Source organism: Cynara cardunculus, assembly GCF_001531365.2.
Source record: "Cynara cardunculus var. scolymus isolate 2C chromosome LG 13, CcrdV1, whole genome shotgun sequence".
NCBI classification, from domain to species: domain Eukaryota; kingdom Viridiplantae; phylum Streptophyta; class Magnoliopsida; order Asterales; family Asteraceae; genus Cynara; species Cynara cardunculus.
In genome coordinates, this window is record NC_037540.1 from 24353082 (window position 1) to 24377030 (window position 23949).

Genomic DNA, 23949 nt, shown 5'->3' on the forward strand with positions numbered 1-23949 from the left:
TCTGAGACTGACCACGCAGCACACCTTCGACAGATGCTGGAGTTGTTGAGAAAAGAACGACTCTATGCTAAATTTTCAAAATGTGAATTTTGGCTACGTCAGGTACAATTCTTGGGACATACTGTGTCTAGCGACGGTATCTCTGTGGATCATGCCAAGATTGAAGCAGTGCAAAATGGGAGCAACCCAAGAATGCCTTAGAGATTCAGAGTTTTCTTGGCCTAGAAGGATATTATCGACGTTTCATTCGGGATTTCTCTAAGATTTCTGTTCCTCTCACTTCTCTTACCCGCAAAGATGCAAAATTTACGTGGACCAAAGACCAAGAAAAGGCATTTTAGACTTTGAAAGATTGTTTGACACACGCACCAATTCTTTCTTTACTTGAAGGCAGTGAGGATTTTGTAGTTTATAGTGATGCCTCACGATTAGGACTTGGTTGTGTATTGATGCAGAAAAGAAAAGGTCATCGCTTATGCGTCATGTCAATTGAAAGAATACAAAAAGAATTACCCCACTCATGATCTTGAGTTGGCAGCGGTGGTCTTTGCACTTAAATAGTGGCGCCATTATCTTTATGGTACAAAATGCCAACTCTACACCGATCATAAAAGTCTAAAATATTTGTTCGATTCAACAGACTTTGAATATGCGTCAACAGCGTGCTATGGAGCTCATTAAGGATTACGACTGTGAGATACTCTACCATYCGGGTAAAGCCAACGTAGTGGCGGATGCTTTGAGTCGAAAAGCATATGTGAATTATGTATGTTATGCTATCACTCATATGTATATGAAAACCAATTTGTTTGATGATATACAAAAATGGCAGCACGAGGCTTTGAAGCCTAAGCATGTCAAGTCGGAACAGATGGTGGGTTATGTCGACTCTTTATCAAGTCGGAACAGATGGTGGGTTATGTCGACTCTTTATCTAAAGACTCTCGTGGTTTGAAAGTCTTTAAGACCCGAATCTGGGTCCCTATATTTGGTGGTGCACGAGATATTGTATTGGCCGAGGTGCATAAATTGAGAATGTCTATCCATCCAGGAAGCACTAAGATGTACTACAATCTTCGTACTGATTACTGGTGGCCGGGGATGAAAACCGATATTGCACATTATGTTGAGCAGTGTATTACCTGTATGAAAGTGAAGGCTGAGCATCAAAAGCCATACGGGAGTTTACAGCCTCTTGAGGTTCCCAAGTGGAAATGGGAGGAGTTAACAATGGACCTAGTTACGAAGTTATCAAAGACTCAGCGACAACATGATAGTATTTGGGTCATTGTGGACTGGTTGACGAAATATGCGCATTTTCTTTCCATTCTGGAATCGTATCCGTTGGATAACTGGGCACGACTTTATGTTGATGAAATTATCGCTCGACATGGTGTACCGACTAAAATCATCTCTGATCGTGATTCACGTTTCACGTCTAAATTATGGTCGGGGTTACAACGAGAACTTGGGACGCAGTTGGCCTTCAGCACCGCGTATCACCCTCAAATTGACGGGCAATCTTAGCACACAAAATCAAACTTTAGAGGATATGCTTTGTGCCTATATTTTAGAGTTCGGTGGTAGTTGGGATACTCATCTGCCATTAATTGAATTTTCTTACAACAACAGCTACCATTCGACGATTGGAATGGCACCGTTTGAGGCCCTGTACGGCCGTAATTGTCGTATGCCTCTGTGTTGGAGAGAAACAGGGGAAAAGATACTTGCTAGACCCGAACTTGTACAAATCACACACGACAAAATACAGGTGATTCGAGAGAGAATAAAAGCGGCTCAAGACCGACAAAAGTCATACGCTGATCACCGCAGAAGACCGATCGAGTTCTTAGTCGAAGATTTGGTCATGTTCAAGGTTTCCCCGTGGCATGGAGTATTATGGTTTAGAAAGAAAGGTAAACTCAGTCCTCGTTTCATCGGTCCATTCAAGATTATTGAACGCGTCGGGAAACAAGCTTACCGTTTAGAATTACCCAAAGAACTAGTAGGTATACATGATGTTTTCCATGTCGGTTATCTACGTAAATTTTTGGGCAAACATGAGGAAGTTGTACCATTATCGGAAGTTAAGATAAATGAAAAGTTCAATATGTCGAAGAGCCCGAAAGTATCTTGAAAGAGCGAATAGTGAATTTACGCAACAAAGAGGTAGATTTGGTATTAGTAAAGTGGAAACATCATCGCGGACCAAATTGGACGTGGGAACGCAAAGACGAGATAATGGCTAAGTACCCTTCATTAATTCTGCAACCATGATTTCGTGGACGAAATCTTTAAAAGGGGGAGATATTTGTAACATCCAACTTTCTAAAAGTCCATTTATGTTGCTAAACATGTTTAACTAAGTCAATAAAGTATATTATGGGTTTGTGCTTACTTATGTTAGTTGAAAAGTGAAAATGATAAAAGTGCATAAAAAATGTTTAAGTGTGCACTATAAGGCCTTATAGGGGAACCCATGTTCTTCTAGTAAATAAGTGAAAAATATCAAAGTTAGATTGGAATATGGACTTCTGGATCGAATTAGAGGCTGAAATTTTATAATTAAGTTTCTTATAGATTAATTAAGAGATCTGGAAAGTTTTGTACGAAATGAAGTTGAAACGACCAAGATACGCATAAGGGACTAAATCTGCCAACAGTGTCAAACTAGGTTGACTTGTTGACCAAATTAGTACAAAAAACGAGATTAGCACTCTTTAATGGTATTTACACCTCTAGAACTTTCACACACACTAGAAGGTGCGATTTTCACATATTATTCTCCTCAAAGCTCAAAATCAAGGAGATTTAACAAGATTTTTGGTGAAATTGAAAGATTAAGCAAATGGTATTAAAAAGGATATCTGGAGCTTGGCATGGGCTAATTCCATTTTTGGGTTGGAAATGGAAATTTACGCGTCGGTTTGAATCATATCGAAACATAGTGAGTTTATATCGAACACGTACTTACGTGTATTATACATATATAGTTTTTCTTCTGTTTGTTAGATAAATTTTGCATGTGCTATCGAATATCTTGAGCGTGTCGAGTCCCATGGTCCTGAATTGGTATTTGTTGTTCAATCCGAGATGTCGATCGAGTCTGGATCCGAGAGTAGGGGTGTTCGCGGTTTGGTTTGGGCGGTTTAACCCCTCAAACCACAAACCAAACCGTAATGGCGGTTTATAAAATTTTCAAATCGAACGGTTTGACATCAAGTGCCAAGACCAGTCAAACCAAACCACGAAAAAGCGGTCTGGTCTGACCGGTTTAGGCGGTTTGGGCCTTTAATGGACTTTAAATATTAAACTTAAAAAACATATATAATTTAGAATTTTAGATTAAATATCCATTTTAACAAGACAAAATATCTAAACAAATAAATGTAATAATTAAGCAGCTCTTGAGTACAAAGTCGAAGCAATCCAAAGTACAAACAAATAAATATATAACATATTAGAAAACAAACAAATTAACAAAGTTACAAACTCTATTGTGAGTATTGAATAACAAAATCCACGACTTCACATCTTCAATGGTTCAATTCTTGAGTCTTGAGTTCTTGACCAAACAAAATAGAAGCCAAATCTAAGTTGGTTGAATCACTTGGTTGACGTCTTAATGATGTGCGCCGAAATCAAACCATGGATTAGAAAGATCAATAGATTGATGAAGTTTTTGAGGGATTTCAAAATTTGGAGACTGTCAATATCAAATGCGTCGATATGTTCAATGGTTTAATGGTTTTAGTCGTCGATTTTGATTATGTTAGATGTTAGGCTTAGGGATATATTTGGGCTTGCTAATATTAAATTAGATAAATATATATATATATATATATACACACACACACATATATATATATATATGTATTTGGCGGTCGGTTTGATCCAAACCGTCCAAAAAAGGTTCCAAACCGCAGACCGGACTGGACCGCCCGGTTTTGCTATTTTCCAAACCAGACCGGACCGTCAGACCGCTCAAACCGCCAATAACGGTCCGGTTTGACTTGGTTCGGCCAATTTGAACGGTCCAACGATTTTTTTGAACACCCCTATCCGAGACCTTCTTTTTTGTCTATAGGTAAACCATGATCTACAGGTATTACTTTGTGTGATATGCCATATCGTGGTGTATGTCCATGTATCCCAAGGATAGGGAGGTTGGGTGTGGCATACCGGTTGTCGTACTCACGTATCCCGAATGGTAAGGAGTCGGGTGTGAGTACTTTGCACGGGCCCAGTAGATGAAGAAGGGGTGTGGTGCACATATTTACTCTACTCTGATCATGCTACTGAATTATTATGATCGATATGGTTTCATTGACGCTAAGTACTTTGTGAGTTGTATGGCTTCTTGATACGCTGATTTGATCTGGTACCAAAATCATACATGTAACCCGTTGATTCCAATTTTAATTACAAATTTGTAAGGTATGTTATGTACTCATTTCTGGTTTAATTATGAATCAATAAGTGTTCATTTGACGTATTAAGGATCAGTGAGTCGTTATGGTTTTGTTAATTTTATACGTGATATGTTCCGCAAAAATTTGAAAGCTAGAGATTAATCAGTTTTGCCTCCTAATTCTTTTGTTAAGATATGTATATTGCATCTAATTTTATGCTTTGATATATTCACTAAGCGATTCGCTTACCCCCTTAAGTTTAAAAGTCTCAGGAATAATCGATACGGGTCGAGATAAAGGCAAGGAGGGTTAGCTTTCGATTGACATATAAGAAGATTTGGAAGTAACTTTTGGTATAGGTTTTGTAGGTTTTTGATGTTTCGAGTTGGTAATTATTACTCGTATGTTGGGTAGTTATACTATTGTCCCGACTTTTGGTTTGTAAAAGTCTTAGTTTGTAAGTTGTTTAAACTATTTTCAAGGGATGTTTGACTTATCGGTCAAACTAAACTTAACTTTTGGTGGATAATTAGAAATTGTATCTCGTCTTGGTTTCGGGTGAACTTTTATTTGATCGGTTAAATATTCCTGAAAATTTGTATTTTTTTTTATTTTAGTGTAATCACGATGTTACAGCAAGTCAGAAGGTATACATCACGTGGCAAGCTTCTAGAGGTGAGCCTGTCCTTTGTCTTCAACTATACAAGCTTTTGGCCGTATATGAACAACTTGATGAATAAATGGAAATATTAATTTATTTATTTAGCACCCTTGAGAAGATGCTCCAGAATCTTTTCGGTTTCTCGTTCGAGAACTACGATTCATTAGATAAGAAAAGGTTGAATGCATAACTTCCATACCAAGGTTAGCACGGTAGTCTTCACAAAGTAAGTAAGCATGCTTGGAGACAATAGAGTGACTCCGTACATGTGCTTTACTTTGAGAGGTATGAGTTTGTCCTTTGTGTGCGGGAGGATAAGACAAAAACTAATCTTATATAGCAAGATCCATTTGATCGTTGGCACTGGCATAACTCTAGCGTTTCTTCATTCTTCGTTGAATCTTGAATAAACTTCCCACTCGATTGTAGATATGCTTGTTATCTTTGAAAACCGCTTCAGTTCATGAACTTCCTATCTTTATCTTCATCTTTATCTTCGACATTGCTGAAGGTTCTTTTGGTGTGAGTTATGTATTCTTGAAGAATACTTGTTCATTAGAGAAGTTTATAATACATGTTCAACGATCACTGAACAGATTCAGCGATGAACGCTGAAACTGAACAAAACATAACTAAGTATTTTTTGCAAGGTACAAAGGATCATCATCAAATTACCGAGAGAGTCTAGATCAATAGGATCCAAAGTTAACATAGAAATACGATTATAGAGTCTCTCAAAAGTAGTCTGGAATGAGGTGACTATACCTGATTCTTGTAATTTGAATAGGGCAGCTCAATTGTCTTCATAGTATGATGGGTCGAATCATGTCTCTAACTGTTTGGTGAAAGTTTCCCAAGAAGAAAATATCTTACGTCATCCATCGGAACCAACCTAATCCAAGAGAGCATCAGGAGGTAAACCAGAAATACGATTAGAGAGGCGCTTGAAAATAGTCTAGAATGAGGTGACCTTACATGTGTTGTAATTTGAATAGGGAAACTCAATGTCTTCATAGGAGGATGACCCGAATGTGTCTCTAACTATTTGGTGAAAGTTTTTGAAGAATAAAATTGCTTATTTTGGGTCATCCATCAGAACCACCCTTGCGTCGCCTTTCATGGCTGAACCCGCCATGGAGATGCGTTGATCGTTGGACATGTTGTATAATGCAAAATATCGCTCTGAGCGAGAAACCACTAGGTTAGATCTCGTCTGTGATCCCTGGGCTTGTTAATTGAGAGAGAAACCCCTACTATCGGTCGTGGCCTTCATTGAGTGCATTTTTGGCTCTCGTTTCTGCGTTTCGGATATGAAGTTTCATTCGAAGCTTTAGACAAAGGTGCTATTGAAGTCTTCAAGTGAGCTACAACAACCTCAAGAAAATTGTTATGATGATGATAAAACGGGGCTATGTTACCGCTTTTTACTTGCTTCATGGTATCAGAAAGAAAGTAGAGCTAGGCAAGGTCATTAGAAAGTGGGGAATTCAATCGATATGGTCGAAGACAATCAACTGCCTGACTTCTGTAGATTCGTAGTGAGATTGACTATTGAAATCGTGAGCATCAGCATGTAGGTTCCAGATCCAAGTGGTAGTTTTAGGGCCTTTACCAGTGAGGGATTAAACAGAGTTCATTATCTACGAGATTGTATCGCTTCATCGTCATCTACGAGATTCAAGTTAGTTTGTTATTGTTCTCTCTTTTAGTCGTATGTATTCTTTTTCTCTTTTAGCCTATGTTCATTTATATAGTAAGTAAGTGCTACAACTCAATAAGGACAGTGATGATTGTTCAGAAACGGCTAGTTCTTCTTATTCAACAAGGTACAAATATTGAGAATATTGATTGTCAGGGCACACAACAAAGATTTTAGGGTATTTTTTGTGGCATCTATCTTCCGGGGGCAGGTACCCGTCTACTGGAAAGAAATCCAATCTAGCACCTCGGTTCCACCCAAAGTTTGTAATAGTATTTTTGGGTCTTTTGGTTGGAAACCAACCTTGTCGGAATGAGAAGAGTTATGGGTAAATCATTCGTGAAGGTGGGAAACAGAGGATTCAACGCTATGTATGATTGGTGAACTATGAGGAATGGTTGTTGTTTGTGCTTGGAGTTGTTGGAGAATGGTTGTCATTGATTTTTGATTGGCTTGCTGTTGGGTGGCTGCAGATTACGGGCTTACGACGGTGGAGTGCATGTCTGCCACCTAAGAGGATGACCTGCGATAGTCTTTTCCAGGTCTTTCATTGGTTTTGGAGGCATCGAGTAGTCGATGAAAGCACCAAATTGATAAACCCTATATTTGAGCTGGTTTTAGGGCTCCATAAAAAGAGGGGTTGATTGTTGTAACTCGTAGTTGTCACGTTTACAAGGATAATAGAGATTGTTTTCTCTATTTAATGCTATAAGAAATCTTACATCTAGATGGGTTTTCATATTTCTCTTTTAGGTCTTCCATGTGGTGAGCGACATCAATTGAGTCTTCTATTTGGGGGTGCTTTGTTGGCATATCATATTATTAGTGATTTGTTTTAAATATATTATAAAATTTTAAATTAACTAAATTTTTAACATGTGATTTTTATTACTTTACATTTTTCAACTAGTTTTTTTTTTTTTTATCTTTACACAAAATTTCATTATACTCTTTAAGCTGTTAGTAAAGAGACCCTTCTCCTTTGAGCCGCTGGTTTTCTTGTTTCAAATTAAACAGTATGGGGTAGTTTATGTAAATACTGTGAAAGATCTGACGATAAAATTGCATTATCCTTTTCTATGTAAAACCCTCAGCTCTACTCGGAGACGAGGCCGTCCATCTTCATCCGCGATTGTCTTCGTCATTCCTCCGTTGCTGTTTCCTCGTCAAGAAGACATTCAACAGGTGAATTCCATTCACTACATCTTAACTTGTTTCCTCATTGAAACAAGAGATGGAACTATGAGCCCTAAGAAACTCTTTTCGTTCCAGAAAAAAACTACCAGTTGGTTTTTTGATATAGAACCCACTACTTTTCAATTGCAAAATTGGCATGGGTTTGGTTGAAAAGGGATACATTCTAGCAATTGATTGATATTGACTTAAACGTTAATGCAGTTTGCAAATTTTCCTGGAAAATAACATAGTATTTTTGCAATACGAAGTTGAAGTTTATCCCTTTTGATGGAATGGGGCAACGATATTCTCGAATCTATGTGATTTTTTAGTACTGGGGTTTGTAATGTTTTTATGCAAATGAATTTTGTCTGGTTGGTGTTATTTCTCTCTAGGTTTTGTGAATCCTAGTATAAATATACCAAGTGTTTATTGTGCAGATTTGGACCAAGGTGTCTCAATATGATTTTAAATGGACACTCTACATGTGGGGGACAGTGGGTGAATTACAAGACCTGTAAGACCAAGCCATTGAAGGCAATGTCTGATTGTGTTCTTCATCCACAAACACTCTCTATTTCGAGGGTTAGTAGTTCTTTGAAATCTCAACAGGAGCTGAGATCTTTCTCTCCCCAAGGTTTGTGTAGCCTCAAGCTTGTTTTATTTTGCTTAAAGTTTTGAACCAGTGCTTAAGTTTTGTTTCTTTAGCGTTGGACCTATTAGATTATATACAACTAGACATGGTTTTTAAGATGGTCTTATTCCTACTTGATTGTGGAACATGCATATTCAGACATATGGTGTTTTATTCACGTAGAAATTTGGAAATAGATACGTGTTAAACCTGGGGTTTTTACGCATGTTACGGTTTTGCTTTTCTATATATAGATCTCTTGATGTTTCGAACAATCATGAAGTCTTCTATTAAGGTTCATGATCATGTAGTTTTGGGTAAATTGACCAAGGCCCTCGAGGCCCTTTTTGTGACTGTTCAAATTCATGTAGTTTTGAATAGATTGATACCGATAGCCAAGTTCTCTTTTCTGCCAAGGTTATTTATGTTTTAAATCCATACAAATAATCCTTGACCTTTTCAAGATAATGCAAATGCAAGGTTCTGAGTTGATTTAAACCAAATCCATTGACCATATTTCAGAATTTCATTGTAACGTGATATATTTCATGACTTAAAATATAAGTACTGAAACTGTGAAAGTAATAATGTTAGGTTTGCAGTGCATTAACTCGGTTAAAGAGGATCGCATACTTGACCGTAACCTTTGCAACGTGAGAAAAACTGTAATTGTAAGAGAGTATGATATGTTTGGAGCATAGAGCACAATATTTGGTGAGTTATTATTTATCTGAAGATAACTATTCCTCTTGTCCCAGAATATAAGGCAGATTTTGTGGTTTGTCAATTAGATGATCGAAATGAATTCTAAAGTAACAAGTAATTTATTGGCGGATAAATTTGAGTAGCAGATGCAAACCCTTTTTTTGAGATGCATAAACATGAAATAAAATCTTTGATTGATTGCATATAGATTTTCTAATCTTACTACACCAATTTACAACATTTATAAATATATACTTGTTTATCTTGACCAGACTACAAATATACACAGAGGTGTGGTCATATAGCTAGGCATGTCCATATTTTTTTCTTCAAGAAAATGCTCATGTGTTGGAAAAGTAGTATAGGAGCTATTGCTATTATTCATGTGAGATTCCCAGCGAAAGGGAGTTTATGGAGGAGAACTTAAGATTTCTAGGAGCATAGAAGGCTTTATGCAATCCCTGAGGCTTTCAAATAAATTAAAGCATTTTGATGGATTTAACATTCTAATGATGATGCATCTGAGTTAGGATTTATTGGAGTTCGACAGTGGAAAAAGCAACTTGTTACCTCAGGGAAAAAGCTCTAATTATTTCGAGACTACCTGAACTTGTTAGATACAATAAAGGAAAATGGGTTTGAGAATATATACATGTTTAAGGTGCAATATTTAATGAAAGACTAGGCATGTGGAATTCTTGATTGTTGAATATGTGATGTTATTTCTTGAAACATCCCAAGTTCCCAACATTAATGAATATATTTTTTTAACTCAAGGGTTTATCATAAATTCAATAACAGCTGGAGAATAGAATATTTATGCATCTATGTTAATGATGGATGCATCCTGTGTTTGAAATAAGAGGCTTGGAACTAAGAGAGTATTTGGAATGTGCCATCAAACATTTAGCTTGGTGGTACTTAAGCATATCCCCTAGGTGGTAATATCTTGGAGAGTTGGAGGTCGTGTGGCCAATACCCTCTCCTCAAGCCACCTTTAGAAAAAGAACACATGATGAATCTAGTCAACCTCGATGATCTCCATTACAAATAGGCAACTTGAGAGTGTACACTGGAGTTTCATGCAATCATCAAACTATTGAAGGTACTGAGAGGTTACATGAAAGCTTGGAAAAGTTTGATATGCAGTGCAACTCTCATGTGAGATCATACATGTTTAAATGTTGTATCTAATAAGAAGACTTGGGTTCTTATAGCATTTATTGTTGAATATTTGTGCTATTTATTTGTTAAACGACCCAACTTTAATGAAGGTTTTTTTTATTTATATAAATCCACAGTTATTTATATTCAAGAACAGTTAAAGAGTGTAGAAATTAGAAAATTATCCATTTATTAGTGATGACGGATGCATCTTGGGTTTGGAGTAGAGGCTTAGACCTAGGGTATAGGTGCAGAAAATATCTTCAAGTCAGAGGGATGCAAATTCGTTTGTGGCATAACAGAATAAATGGTATGCAACTCCCATATTTGAACAAATACATATAGAGATACAGCAAAGCTCAATGATCTCCATCACCAAAAAGATAATGTGGAGTGGAAGATGATTATTGAAGGAACTGTTAGACTGAAAGGAAAAAAATTACATGAAAGCTTGGAAATATGTATATGTAATGCAACTCGAGTGGTAGAACATAGAAGGAATATTCATAAAGATGTGCTTGGTGATCTGCATCTAATCTAGAAACATGTGATGCATGTTGGAATAGTGGCAATCATGAGGATTTAAGGTGCCAATGGCTAGCATTGGTTGTAATCTAATTATAAAATGGTCTAGAAAATCCAATGGCTAGCAATTGAAATGAAGGTCTCAGTTCGCCCAAGATATATTTCAAGTATCATGACTCTTCGTAACTAGGCACCACAACATATGCAAACTAATAGCAACTCAATTCTGCATAGGACAATGACAATAAATGAACACTGCTTCCAAAAGACATACCACTTCAGTACTTTCTGTTCATTAAGCATTTTTTTTTTGTATGAGAAGATCAGCCAAATCTTCAAAATTGATAACCAATTTACAGAAGATTCTTCAATTTGGTCACCAAAACACTTGTCTTATGTTAAAATCGCAGCTTCACTAACCTGCAAGGTCCCGACTTCCTAGATATCCTTTTATTTAGGCTGGTGGGTAAGGTTTAATTTGTTGTCTTTTCTTCGCTTCTCCCTCTTCAATCTTACCCAAATGATTTTCACTGTTTGTTTTTACTATTTCTCACTTGTGAAGTCAATATTACCCCTTAAGCGGAAATGCTCTTTACGAGCATGTATTTGATAAAACTTTTTAGAACATAAACATGCTTTTATTTGTGTGTGCATATGTTTGTACATATAAATAGAAGCTTTACAGAATAGATCATCAGAGTGGTGGAAATATCCTTTGGATTGTTCTCTAGAATGAAAAATCCAAAAGGTGCTTATATATCTGTTCACTATTCACGGGTTTGAGGATCAGTGTGGTGTCCACTTCCATGAGTCTCGATGGCAATGGTATCTGATAGTTCACAAGATGAAAATCTTTATTACTGACATTGTTATAGGCAAATCAAACTGTACTTGCAGGAATTGTGGTTTAAATGACAGATAAGGGTGGAGAGACATGTTTTTCTACTGGAAAATAGTAGAAGACATATGGTCAATAACTGTAATTGCTAAGATCTTGTTCTAGGGTTTTATGTAATTTAATTTATTGACTCCCTGCAGTGTTTAAATAAGTTATATCATTATATGTGAACTTAATCACTCTGTTTTAGATTAAATGAGGTTTCTTTTTTCTTATTTCTTTTTCTAGTTGCTTTCTGTTTGCTAGGCTTTGCTCTTCTTTCCTTTTTGAACAAGCTTTTGCACAAACCACAGGTACTTATGGAAACAACCGCTCTACCCTTTGGGTGGAGGATAGGACTGCATGCTTTCGTATGAGATATACCGAGTTTGTTCGGTTCGGTTTTTGATTCAAGTTTCGTTTCTCTTGTCATTTTTTTAATAGCAGGAGCTCCAGTTGCTCATCTTTCTGCTGCATCATCTCCATTATGTGGGCATCTAGGTCTTTTCACACACAAAATATCACCCAACTTATCCCGAAAACGTCACTCTACTGTTTCTCCAAGAGCATCAAAGGATGCTAATTCTCTATTCAATTTCAAGTTCCCCCCGATGGATAAAAAGCCAAGATGGTGGTGGAGGACTTTGGCAGCTTTGCCATACCTAATGCCACTCCATGAAACATGGATGTATGCAGAAACCGCATTTCACCTCCACCCTTTCCTGGAAGATTTTGAGGAGTTGACTTACCCTTTTTTGAGTGCTCTTGGGGGACTTCCGAGCTGGTTCTTGATTGCGTATTTCATAGTTGCATATCTTGCAGTCGTTAGGAGAAAAGAGTGGCCCCACTTTTTTAGATTTCATGTGGTGACGGGAATGCTGCTGGAAATTACGCTGCAGGTGACAGGAACCGTGTGGCGATGGCTGCCTAGTGCCTGGTACTGGGGTAAGGTCGGGATGCATTTTTGGACTGCGTTTGCGTTTGCGTTTCTTTTTACGGTTCTGGAGTGCATCCGCTGTTGTCTTGCTGGTGTATATGCGGATGTTCCGTTTGTTTCGGAAGCGGCTTATATCCAAATCCCTTATGAATAAGGTGCATGTAATAACTTGAACTGAATCTTGTTCTTAGTACTTAATTCTCAACATTTTGGTCTTTTTAGAACACTAAGTTCCTCATCATTTATGTAAGCGATGGTTTCTGAGTTCTATTTATACATTTAAACTACAACTTGGCTTTATATATATATATATATATAGAGGAATGATCAAATGAAAACCACTCCAATTTGTAAAAACCGTAAAAACTACTCTCATCCGTCGTAATCTTATGAAAAAATTTCATGAAATTGTTTAATCTTGTGAAATTGTTTCTGGGATGAGCAACCAATCTCTAGACCTTTAATCTTGTAAAAATTTCATGAAATTGTTTGATCCGTGTAAGAATTGGGGGAATTGTCCGGAACAGGTTCGGGATTTGGAACTGAACTAGGATGAATTTCTGACTGAGGTAAAAAAATTTCATCTTGAATGACCGAAACCTCTGGCAGATTGATGTTCAATCCCTCTTCACACTGAACTGGACAATTTGGGTTTTCCATTTCAATCTCTTCATCGACATTTTCAGAAATTTCTTCAGATACAATAACTGGAACATCAACAGAAGGACCAGATAACTGTTGTTTAGATTGAATATGTTTATCATTCCTGGACAAAATATTTGACTCATTAGGTTTGTCGTCAAAGTAGTCATCATAAAAGTTTTCAAACAATGAATCTAAATCGGAAATATTAAGATCAGAAGAGAAAGAGTCATTGAGATTTGCGTTCCACGAAGTATTAATTATCAGTCCAGGTCCTGAATTGTTTTATTCAGAAGCCACATCTACAACTTCGTCAAATGAAACGTTTAGGCTCTCATTCACACTTTTTGTCCTCTTGTTATAGACCTTATAAGCATCAAAGTTTTTAGAGTAACCAATAAAGACAACTTCATCGGCCTTGGCAGAAAACTTACCTCTATCCTCTTTGTCGTTCAGAATAAAACACCTGCAATCAAAAACTCGAAAGAATTTTATATTAGGTATTCTTTTATTTATGAGTTCATAAGGTGTTTTACCAAACCTTTTGTGTATGAGAGATCGATTATGGGTAAAACACGCAGTATCAACTGCTTCAGCCTAAAGGAATAGAGGATGCTTCGAGAAAGTTAGGAGTGTACGAGCTACTTCCACTAGTGTTCTATTTTTTCGCTCAACAACACCATTTTGTTGTGGTGTCCGGGCTGCCGATAAGGTATGAGAGATACTATGAGATTCCAGAAATGTATCGAGAGTCTTATTCTTGAGTTATGTTCCATTATCCATTCTGATTTTCTGAACGGATAACTGTAAGTAACTTGAACGTTCTTCAAGAGTGAGATGATTGTCTCTGCAGCTTCATCTTTAGACCTTATGAAATAAACCCATGTGTATCTGGAGTAGTCGTTAACAACGACTAACACATACTTCTTCCCGTTGATACTCTGAACTCTCATAGGACCACAAAGATCCATATGAAGTAGATGTAAAGGACGATCAATATTGAACTCTGCCTTGATCTTATGAGAAACTCCCTTCATTTTACTCATTTCGCACGCTGCGCAAATATTATCTTTATTAAATTTCAGCTCTGGAAGACCTTTCACCAAATTGTCACATACCAACTTGTTCAGATTCTTAAAATTCAGGTGAGAAAGACGTTGATGCCACAATAGGTTTTGCTGCAAAGAATCCTTGGATATCAATCAGACTTCAGTATCCACTTGTGCATTTGATAAGTCAATCGTGTAGAGATTATATTTTCTGGATCCAGTGAGAAGTTCCTTAGCATCAGTAGTACGGACACTGCACTGGTTAGCTTTAAAACAAACTTCCAGATTTTTATCACATAATTGACCTATGCTAAACATATTATGTCCAAGTCCATCGACATACGACACTTTCTTTATCATTAAATTTCCAGAAATTACGTCACCATATCCAAGGATAGGCGCGTATTGATCATTTCCAAACCTTACCGTGCCACCAAAAGATTCAACAATATTAGAAAGTAATTCTTTCCTACCAGTCATGTGTTTAGAGCATCTAGAGTCTAAGAACCACACATGCCGATTTACCTACACATTTGAATCAGTTGGATTTAGGTACCCATTTCAGTATGGGTCCTTTCAGATTTGCCCGAGTTGGTGGTATGTTGTAATTACCAAACCAACTTTCTTTGAAAATTATTTTCTTTTCATAACAGATATATCAGTATGCATAACATGATGAGCATTAAAAGAAGTAAAAGGCACAAATTCATCCCATTGACAAAAAGAACAACTCATTTTGCTTTTCTTGATATCAAACAGTTCACTGAATGAATATTTCTTTACATTCATAGTGTTATTTAGTACAAAACTTGCAAAATGGTTCTTCCTATGCTGATTTGATAATTTATGTGTATCTGCAGACGTAGATCCTTCACTTTCCGGACTCTCTTAAACTTCAATGAATTATCTGAAACATGAGAAACAAAATCTTTAGATTTAGATTTACGATGAACTTTATGTTTCATATTTTTCACAATACTCTTCTTCTGTTCCTTAGAATTTCTTTTGATTTTATTTCTTTTATAATACACATTCTCATAAACAAGTTTTTCTTTAAAACTTTTTCAAAATCTGAAGCCCTGTCAGAATCCACAGTATTTTCATTTTTATTTAAAATAAACTCTTCATGACTGGGGAGTTGTATAGAGAATTCAAATTGACTAATCTCTTTATCTAAACAAGAATCTGAATTCAAGATTTCCAAAAAATTAAGCTCTTCAGTTGAAAATTTTAAACCTTCAGATTCAGAAAAATCACTTGAAGATTTAGAACAAGAAAAATACTCAGACTCAACATATTCCTCTTTGACTTTTGATTTTTCAAAACTTTCAATTTTATTTAAAAATTCTTCTTTTCCTATTGAAATGAAAGTCTTTCTTCTTTTAAAGTTCTTTCAAGCTGAACCACTTGTTTTTTCTAAAACCAAAGTTGGAGTATAAAGTTTTGGTTCAACTGGTTTTGATTCAAGTTCTGCCTTGGAATAACTGTGAAAATAATCTGTAAAAAGTGCAGGAACTTGACTTTGATAACTTTCATTTAGTTCAAAATAGTCAAAGGGAACTTGCATTTTGTTCTTTCTCTTCCTATTCAGGTCTTCTAGTTCTTCAACCTCATCAGAAGAGTTTGTAAATTTAATTTGAAATTCAGCACCAAGATCAAGATATTCAAATTTATACAAGGTGATCGAAGCAGAAGCAAAGCTTTTGAAGGAAGGAACCCTCCCTCTGTATCAAAAAAGAAGGAGGAAGAGTAGTCTGAATAGAAGAAGCAAGCTGTCAGATGCTTAGATGCGGGAAGATGGGGCACTACTCCAAAAAGTATAAAGGCCCTTTGGCGAAAGATGAGTTGTATTACAAAAATAAGTACAAGTATAATCGATCCCAAAGGAGTCTCATGGCTGAACAGGAGAACTGGGTCTCTGACTCCTCATCTGAAGAAGAAGAAGAAGAAGAAGACCAAGCCCATTTCTGTGGAATGGCTGTTGAGAATGACACAGAAGAGTCTGGATCTGGCTCCGACTCTGACTCCCAGGTATGTTCCATCTCTGGTTATTCTCATTCTGACCTGGAAGAAAGCATCTCTACTTTAACAAATGACTTCATAAATCTACAACAAAAACTCTCTGTCAAAAAAATCTAAAAGGAAGTCTTTGGAAAAAGAAAAGTTATTCTTTGAACGTGAGACAGAGCTATTAACTGTAGAAAAACAAGAATTGTCAGTGGAGAATGAAAAACTTCTACAAACAAAACGTTCCATTGAAATAAGTCTTAAATCAGAGTGCTCTAAACTAAAAGCGGCTATACAAAAGAAGGAAAAAGAGCTTTTAGAAAAGGAACGTGACAGACTAAACTCTGAAGCCCTGAAAAACTATTTTCAAAAGGAATTTTATACCAGAGCTTACAAAGAAAAGAGCTCTTAATAAAAAAATATCAAGATGCTCAGCAAGTGTATGAAAAAGTTAATTCTCAACAGGATAGAGCAGGGATAGGTTATACAGACCTATACCTCACCTGGAAGAAGAAAACTACTCTTGAATCTGTGTTTAGGTTAGGAGAAAAGCAAAAACCAGATTTTCCATCTCTGCATTCAGCTTCACCCTTGAAAATATGTAAACTTGAGAATGGGGCCGAAGCTCAATGGTTAAAATTCAAAAATATCTCTTATTCTTCCAAAGTATGCAACAAGTTGATCTCAATAGCATACAGAAGACAGACGAGATCTTTTGTTTTGGCTCTACTATTCTTGAACATCCTAAGACTAACGGTGAGGTTGTTAAACCAGAACCAGATGAAATCAAGAGTTCATCTACAGAGAATTTTATTAAAACTTTGGATCCAAAATTATTGGATGACTTCACAGAAATGGTGAGACAGGTTTTCGAGCAAGATTTGCTTGAGGCCTTGAATTATCCTTCTAAAGGCCATACAAGTTCTTTTGAGAGCAATTCCTCGGATACTTTTGAAAGTTTTTCAACACAAAAGATGGATGAAGGTTCTAGTTCATGCGTACGAGAATCTCAAGTTCTTAATGATACTTCTGCACTTCGAAATTCACACAAGGATTTTCTTGACTCTGACTCTGAGTCAGAGGTAGACTCAAGTATAGAGCAAGTTGAGACAGAGATTGTAGCAACAGGACCAGAAGTTGCAAAACTCCCAAATGAGAAGTCTAATGAATCTAGTTCTGCTTTAGGACAGAAGAAAAAGACTCTCATAGGTTCTAGCCTTGTTAGCATGACAGCAAGAACTAAATTCTATCCAAAGTTTGAATACAAGGCCAAGAATACTAAGTCTGTTTCCTCTGCATCAAAGGGCTCTAAACCTAATTCTAAGCCAATTAAGTTCACTCCGAAACAGAAGGGAAAATCCGCTACTGACTCTATTGTTAATTCCTCTGTTTCAGAGAGGCTTCTAAAGGCCAAAGGAGTTGGAAGGGATAAGAAGAAAACAAAGCAGATTCACTCTAAGAAGTCAAAACAATCAGATCTAAATAGGAAGTTCATTAGAACCAACAATGCTTGGAATGATTGTAATAAAATGTCTTATGAATTAAATAAACCATTTTGTCATCAAAAATGTGTTATACTTGTGAATGTTTCTCCCTGCTGCAAAAGTTGAAGCAGCATTTCTCTAATCCTAACTGCATTCTTTATGGGTCATCAAGGATAAATTCCAAGAAGACCCAGAAGAGAAAGAAAGCTCCTAAAGCTCAGGTGCAGAGACAAAACCTCTCCCCCAAGCTAAACACCGATCTTCTAACCCTAATCATCAAGGACCCATTATGAAATGGATACCTAAATCCCTATAATTTGTTTTGCAGAAGCCGCATTTGGACATTTGGTATCACGACTCCGGATGCTCAAGACACATGACCGGCAATAAGAGGCTACTTTCCTCATATAGAGAGAAAGTTGGAGGGAGAGTAACCTTTGGGGATAATATGCAAGGAGAAATAAACGGATATGGAGATCTTCTTCAATGTAAGGTTTCTGTCTCAAAAGTTGCTTATGTCTCTAGGTTTAAACATAATCTTTTGAGCATAAGTCAACTATGTGATTCTGGCTACAATTTCAAGTTCCAAAAGGAAGCTTGTTCTATTATGCTAGAATCAGGTCAGGAGTTGCTAAGAGCCAAACGTAAGGGAAATCTATACCTTATGAACTTCTCACCAAGAGATAATTCAGAGACTCTATGTCTCGTATCTCGTAAGTGTGAAGAAGCATGGCTTTGGCATCACAAGCTGTCTCATTTAAATTTCCAAAATATAGAGAAGCTTGTGAAGAACAATCTGGTTGACGGACTTCCTGCCATAAAGTTTGAAAAGGACCATCTCTGTCGTGCATGTTAAATGGGAAATCTCAAAAGAGCATCCCACAAAACAAAGACAGATGTGTCCTGTGTCAGACCTCTGCATATGCTTCATGTGGATATCTGTGGTCCAATTTTTGTGCAGAGCTTGTTTGGTAAGAAGTATATCCTTGTATTAATTGATGAATATTCATGATGTACTTGGATTGAGTTTGTAAGGCAGAAATCAAATGTCCCAGAGCTGCTGATTAAGCTAATGACCAAGATTCAAGTTCTTCTACAGAGCAAAATTCAAAAGCTGAGAAGTGACAATGGAACAGAGTTTAAGAACGCAAAAATTGATGCGTACTTAGACAAGGAGGGCATATCTCAAAACTTCTCTGCGACAAGAACACCACAACAAAATGGTGTAGTAGAAAGAAATAATCGCACTTTGGTTGAGGCAACAAGAACAATGCTAGCAGGCACTGGTCTTCCAACCCACTTTTGGGCAGAAGCTACTTCAACCGCTTGCTTTATCCAAAATAGAGCAACGATGGTAAAGAGGCAGATGAAGACACCTTATGAACTGATTAACCAAAGAAAGCTAATGTTAAATTTTTACATGTCTTTGGTTGCAAATGCTTCATTCTAAATGACTGTGATAAACTTGGCAAGTTTGATAAGAAGGTTGATGAAGGTAAGTTTCTTGGTTACTCTACACAAGCCAAGGCTTATAGAATCTTCAACCAACGAACCAAGACTGTCATGGAAAGCATCAACGTCTNTGATGAAGGTAAGTTTCTTGGTTACTCTACACAAGCCAAGGCTTATAGAATCTTCAACCAACGAACCAAGACTGTCATGGAAAGCATCAACGTCTCGTTCGATGATAAAGAGCAAATGACTTCAGAGTACCTCAGCTCTGGACTCGAGCTTAACAAGTCGACTTCCAATTCTCAAATGAAGTCAAGGGAATTGGAACTCAAGCTTTTATTTGTAGACTTCTTCGGTGATGAGGACATCTATGTTCATGCACCCAGAGATGAGTCTGCACGTGTAAGTGAAGAACCACAAACTACAAGCACATCTCTCTCTGGTCCTTCACAAACCTCTGCTTCCGATGGTGATCATGCGAATCCACAACCAGAGCAGACAAGCCCTGAATCAGAGCCCAGTCATATAGAGACAGAGCATAACATCTCTGTTTCTGAACCTAGTTCCTCTGTACCATCATCCGAGGGGGAGCAAGCAGAACCCTCTTCACAATCCATGAGCCAAATGCCAAATATGACTATGGAAAGTGATCAAATGACCCCAACCTCTGTCTCTATTCAAAGAACAAGATGGACAAAAGATCATCCTCTCCACCAGATCATTGGTGAACCTTCAAGCGGTATGAAGACAAGAGCTGCCACAACAAATGAATGTTTATTCGTAAAATTTCTAAGCATGGTAGAGCATAAGAAACAGAGGTCGAGGAAGACCTAAAAAACAAGAGGTGAACCTTCAAGCGGTGTGAAGACAAAAGCTGCCACGACAAATGAATGTTTATTCGTAAACTTTCTAAGCATGATTATTAACACTAAAATCTGAAGATGTCTAGCCGAACTAGAAGATCTAAAAGAACGATTCGTCCAGAGTCTGGAGAAAGGGAAGAGTCACCTGTTAATCTTCCGACAGGCACATCTGGAATCAGAGGTCGAGGAAGACCAAGGGGACGAGGCAGAGGAAGTAACCAGTCTCAAGGAAGGGGTCAAACTGAAATTCATTATGAACCTGAAGAATCCCATTCTGGGAATGTTCAGGAGAGATCGGTGCTACATCCTGAATATGTAACCAAGGACATGTTGGCAGAAGAAATGGGGAAGTTGCAGGAAACTCTGACTTCTATCATGGGGGTACTAGCCAGGATAGAAACAGAAAGAGTAGAAGTTCATCCCTCAGTACCGGTTACTCACAACAAGGAGGGAGATATCAAAATGTTTTTGGCATGCAAGCCACCAACATTTTCTGGAGAAAGGGATCCAGTGAAAGCCATGTGTTGGATCAAAGAAATGGAATCTGTGTTCAACACTATTCGGTGTCTGAAAACAGATAAAGTTCGAATTGATGTTTCTGTATTGAAATAAAATGCTTTGTTCTGGTGGGAAATTGAATCATCGGCCAGAATAGATGTTTTACAGACATTGTTTTGGGCAGAATTTGTAGAATGATTCAAGAATCAGTTTTGTCCTAAAACTGTAGTGAGACAAATGGAATAAGATTTCTTGAAGCTAGAACAGGGAAATGAAACAGTTCGGGAATATACTGTGAGATTTATTGAATATTCTCGATTTACTGAACATTATGTTTCAACAGATTCCAGGAAGATAGAAAGGTACATTTAGGGTTTGAAATCCTTAATCAGAGAGTTTGTCATTGCTATGAACCCCAATACCTTTTCATTAACAGTAGATGCAGCCGAAGTGACTGAACGAAATAAGAATCGGCAGCCAGAAGGAAAAGTTGTAGAGAAAAGAAGGTGGGAGGGGCCTTCATCAAATTTTCGAGGGCCGAAAACTGTAACATATGATAACAGATCTGAGCAGAAGATAAGTGAGAAAGTCTGCTCACAATGCCGACAGGTTCATCAGGGTGAATGTAAGATGGACCCAAGAATATGTTATAAGTGTGGTGAAGCAGGCCATCTGTCCAGAAGTTGCCCGTTAATCGAAGGTGTTTTAACTGTAATTCTCCGAATCATATTCGACCAAATTGTCCCTTGTTAAGAACTCCACAGTTAACAATGGGGAGTAACGCGTCGGGTACTCATGGAAGGCCTACTGTGAATAGAGGAGGGCAAGGAGGGGCGCGGGGACGATCCTTTCAGATGACAAAGAACGAGACAGAAACATCACCGGATGTAGTAACAGGTACTTTCCTTCTGAATTCAATACGTGCTAAGGTGTTATTTGACTTTGGTGCAAACTTTTCGTTTGTATCACCACTGTTTGCTCAAACTGCATGTTGGGATTCTATGATACTTGATGATGAATTAGTAGTTGATATTGCTAATAGTCAGGAAACTGTTACTAGTGTGTTCAATAATTGTATTATTGTTATTGAGGGTTGTGAACTACCGATTCGGTTATTTCATATGCCGATGAAGGAATTTGATGTAGTGGTGGGTATGGACTGGTTGGCAAGGTATCAGGCTAGTATTGTTTGTAATCAGAAAATGATCAAAATTACTCTGCCAGACCAAGGAACAGTTGCTATTTATGGTGATCGTCAGAATCACCATACTAGTATTTTGACAGTAATGAAAGCTCAGAAAAGCATTCGGAAAAGGTGCCAGGGATGTTTGGCATACGCAATTGATATTAAGAAAGAGAAAGGAAAAGAGGAATCGATTCCGATTGTTAATGAATATCCAGAAGTCTTTCCAGAAGACTTATCTGGATTACCGCCGGATCGAGTAATCGAATTTAGAATTGATCTTGTACCAAGGGCTGCACCAGTAGCAAAGGCACCGTATCGGTTAGCTCCATTTGAATTAAAGGAATTGGTTGCACAATTGAAATAACTGACAAGGGATTTATTAGACCCAGCACTTCACCTTGGGGTGCTCCAGTCTTATTTGTCAAGAAGAAAGATGGGTCTATGCGAATGTGTATAGACTATCATGAACTAAATAAGTTGACAATCAAAAACAAATATCCTTTACCAAGGATTGATGACTTGTTCGATCAATTAGTGGGAGCAAGTTATTTCCCCAAGATTGATTTAAGGGTCTTAAGTCAAATACAGGTTCATTGTGCAAAACAGTAGCTTATTCGATTGAATTGGAGACCATCTCTCAGCTTTCTTGAAGTTCACAAGAAGTGGAATTAACTCTTGTCTGTTCATTTCATAAGATAGGAATTTCTCAGAGAGTTTGTGAAGATAAGTAGAGTTTGTGGAGAAGAACTGCATCAAGTTCAACAGCTCACTGTTGAATATTTTGTATTGATTGAATAATCTGTTTTGGTGCTGTTTTTGGTTTTCTGACAAACTTGAGTTATTTGTCTGAGTTGTAATTGTAAAAATTTAAATTGTTTTGGACTTAAACATTTATTTTTTGGGCTTATAATTCTTGTATCTTTTTGAGTTTTATTTTTGTTTAGATTTTAATTKTGGATCATTTCGTTTATCTGTTTCTGTTTGTGTTTTAAACTGTTTGAGAATCATTGAACTGTTTTCTGTCGCRTAAACTGTTTTTCATCAGTTTCAAATGTCTTTGACTGTTTTTAACAGTTTTTAACTGTTTTCAACAGTTTTGACTGTTTTTACTGATTTTTGACAGTTCTTCGTCGTTTTTTCTAAATACTCATCAGTTTTTGTGTTTTCTGTTATTCTTTTTTAGCTTAATTGTTCCTGATTTTTTTTCATGATTTCACTGCATAGATTCTATAACTGATCAATTTTTTTAATGGCAGATATTCTAAAGGAGATGAGAGCTAAGATTGCTGAGCTAGAAAAGAGCATTGTGAACTATAAAGAGAAATACATAAATATATATACTAAGAATTATGCTAATGAGGAATTTATCAAAGATTTAAAGAAAGATCATAAAAAAGAATGTGAAAGAATCGAAAAGGAATTTGAATATAAGATTGAAAAGCTTGAGAAAAATCTGAGTTCGGTCTGGAAAAACTATGATGATGATTTGAAAATGTGGAGTAAGTCTAATAAAGATTTGTTCAATAAACTCCAAAAAGTTCAAAATGAACTAAATGCTGAGAGGAACTCTTTTGGGAGGAAAAATACAGAGACTAAGGACTTTACTGAGAAAATTCATAAACATGAGAATGATTTGATTGAGTTAAGGAAATTGTTGGAAATAGAAAAGGAAAAGGTTTTAGAGGCTGAAAGGTTTTAAATGCTGAAAGGAAACTTACGGAGAAAGAAAAGAAGAGGATTATTGAGATTGAGAAAAGATTTTGTACTGAACGTGAATCTTATAAAAATAAGATTAATTCTCTTGAGCTGAATGCTAAATTTCTTTTAAATCAAATTTCAGATTTTGAACAACTTATTATCTTGGAACGATCCAAGTTTGATAAAGAGAAGAAAGAGTATGAAGAAGAATGTCAAAGAAAGAATTTGGAATTGTCGGACAACATTGTTCAGAAAAGGAAAGAATTAGATGAAGAGAAGA

General features: G+C 36.9%; 1 protein-coding gene across 2 annotated transcripts; it reads left to right on the forward strand.

Annotated features, from left to right (window-relative positions):
• The first annotated feature begins 7810 nt into the window (after positions 1–7810).
• Positions 7811–13077, forward strand: LOC112525280 (protein TIC 20-I, chloroplastic-like). 2 transcript variants are annotated; one of them, XM_025135335.1, is made up of 3 exons: positions 7811–7957; positions 8389–8585; positions 12298–13077. In XM_025135335.1, exons 2-3 carry the CDS (start codon positions 8411–8413, stop codon positions 12942–12944), a joined length of 822 nt encoding a protein of 273 aa, XP_024991103.1. In that variant the 5' UTR covers positions 7811–7957; positions 8389–8410; the 3' UTR covers positions 12945–13077. The 2 variants fall into 2 exon arrangements, with proteins under 2 accessions (XP_024991103.1, XP_024991104.1); XM_025135336.1 differs by having other exon boundaries at positions 12301–13077.
• Positions 13078–23949: the final 10872 nt, after the last annotated feature.

Bases quoted from the DNA above. Each gene is read 5' to 3' on its own strand.
- LOC112525280 (XM_025135335.1), top strand. From the start codon at position 8,411: ATGATTTTAAATGGACACTCTACATGTGGGGGACAGTGGGTGAATTAC. The intron at 8,586-12,297 runs GTTTGTGTAGCC...TTTTTTTAATAG, and splicing joins GAGATCTTTCTCTCCCCAAG to CAGGAGCTCCAGTTGCTCAT.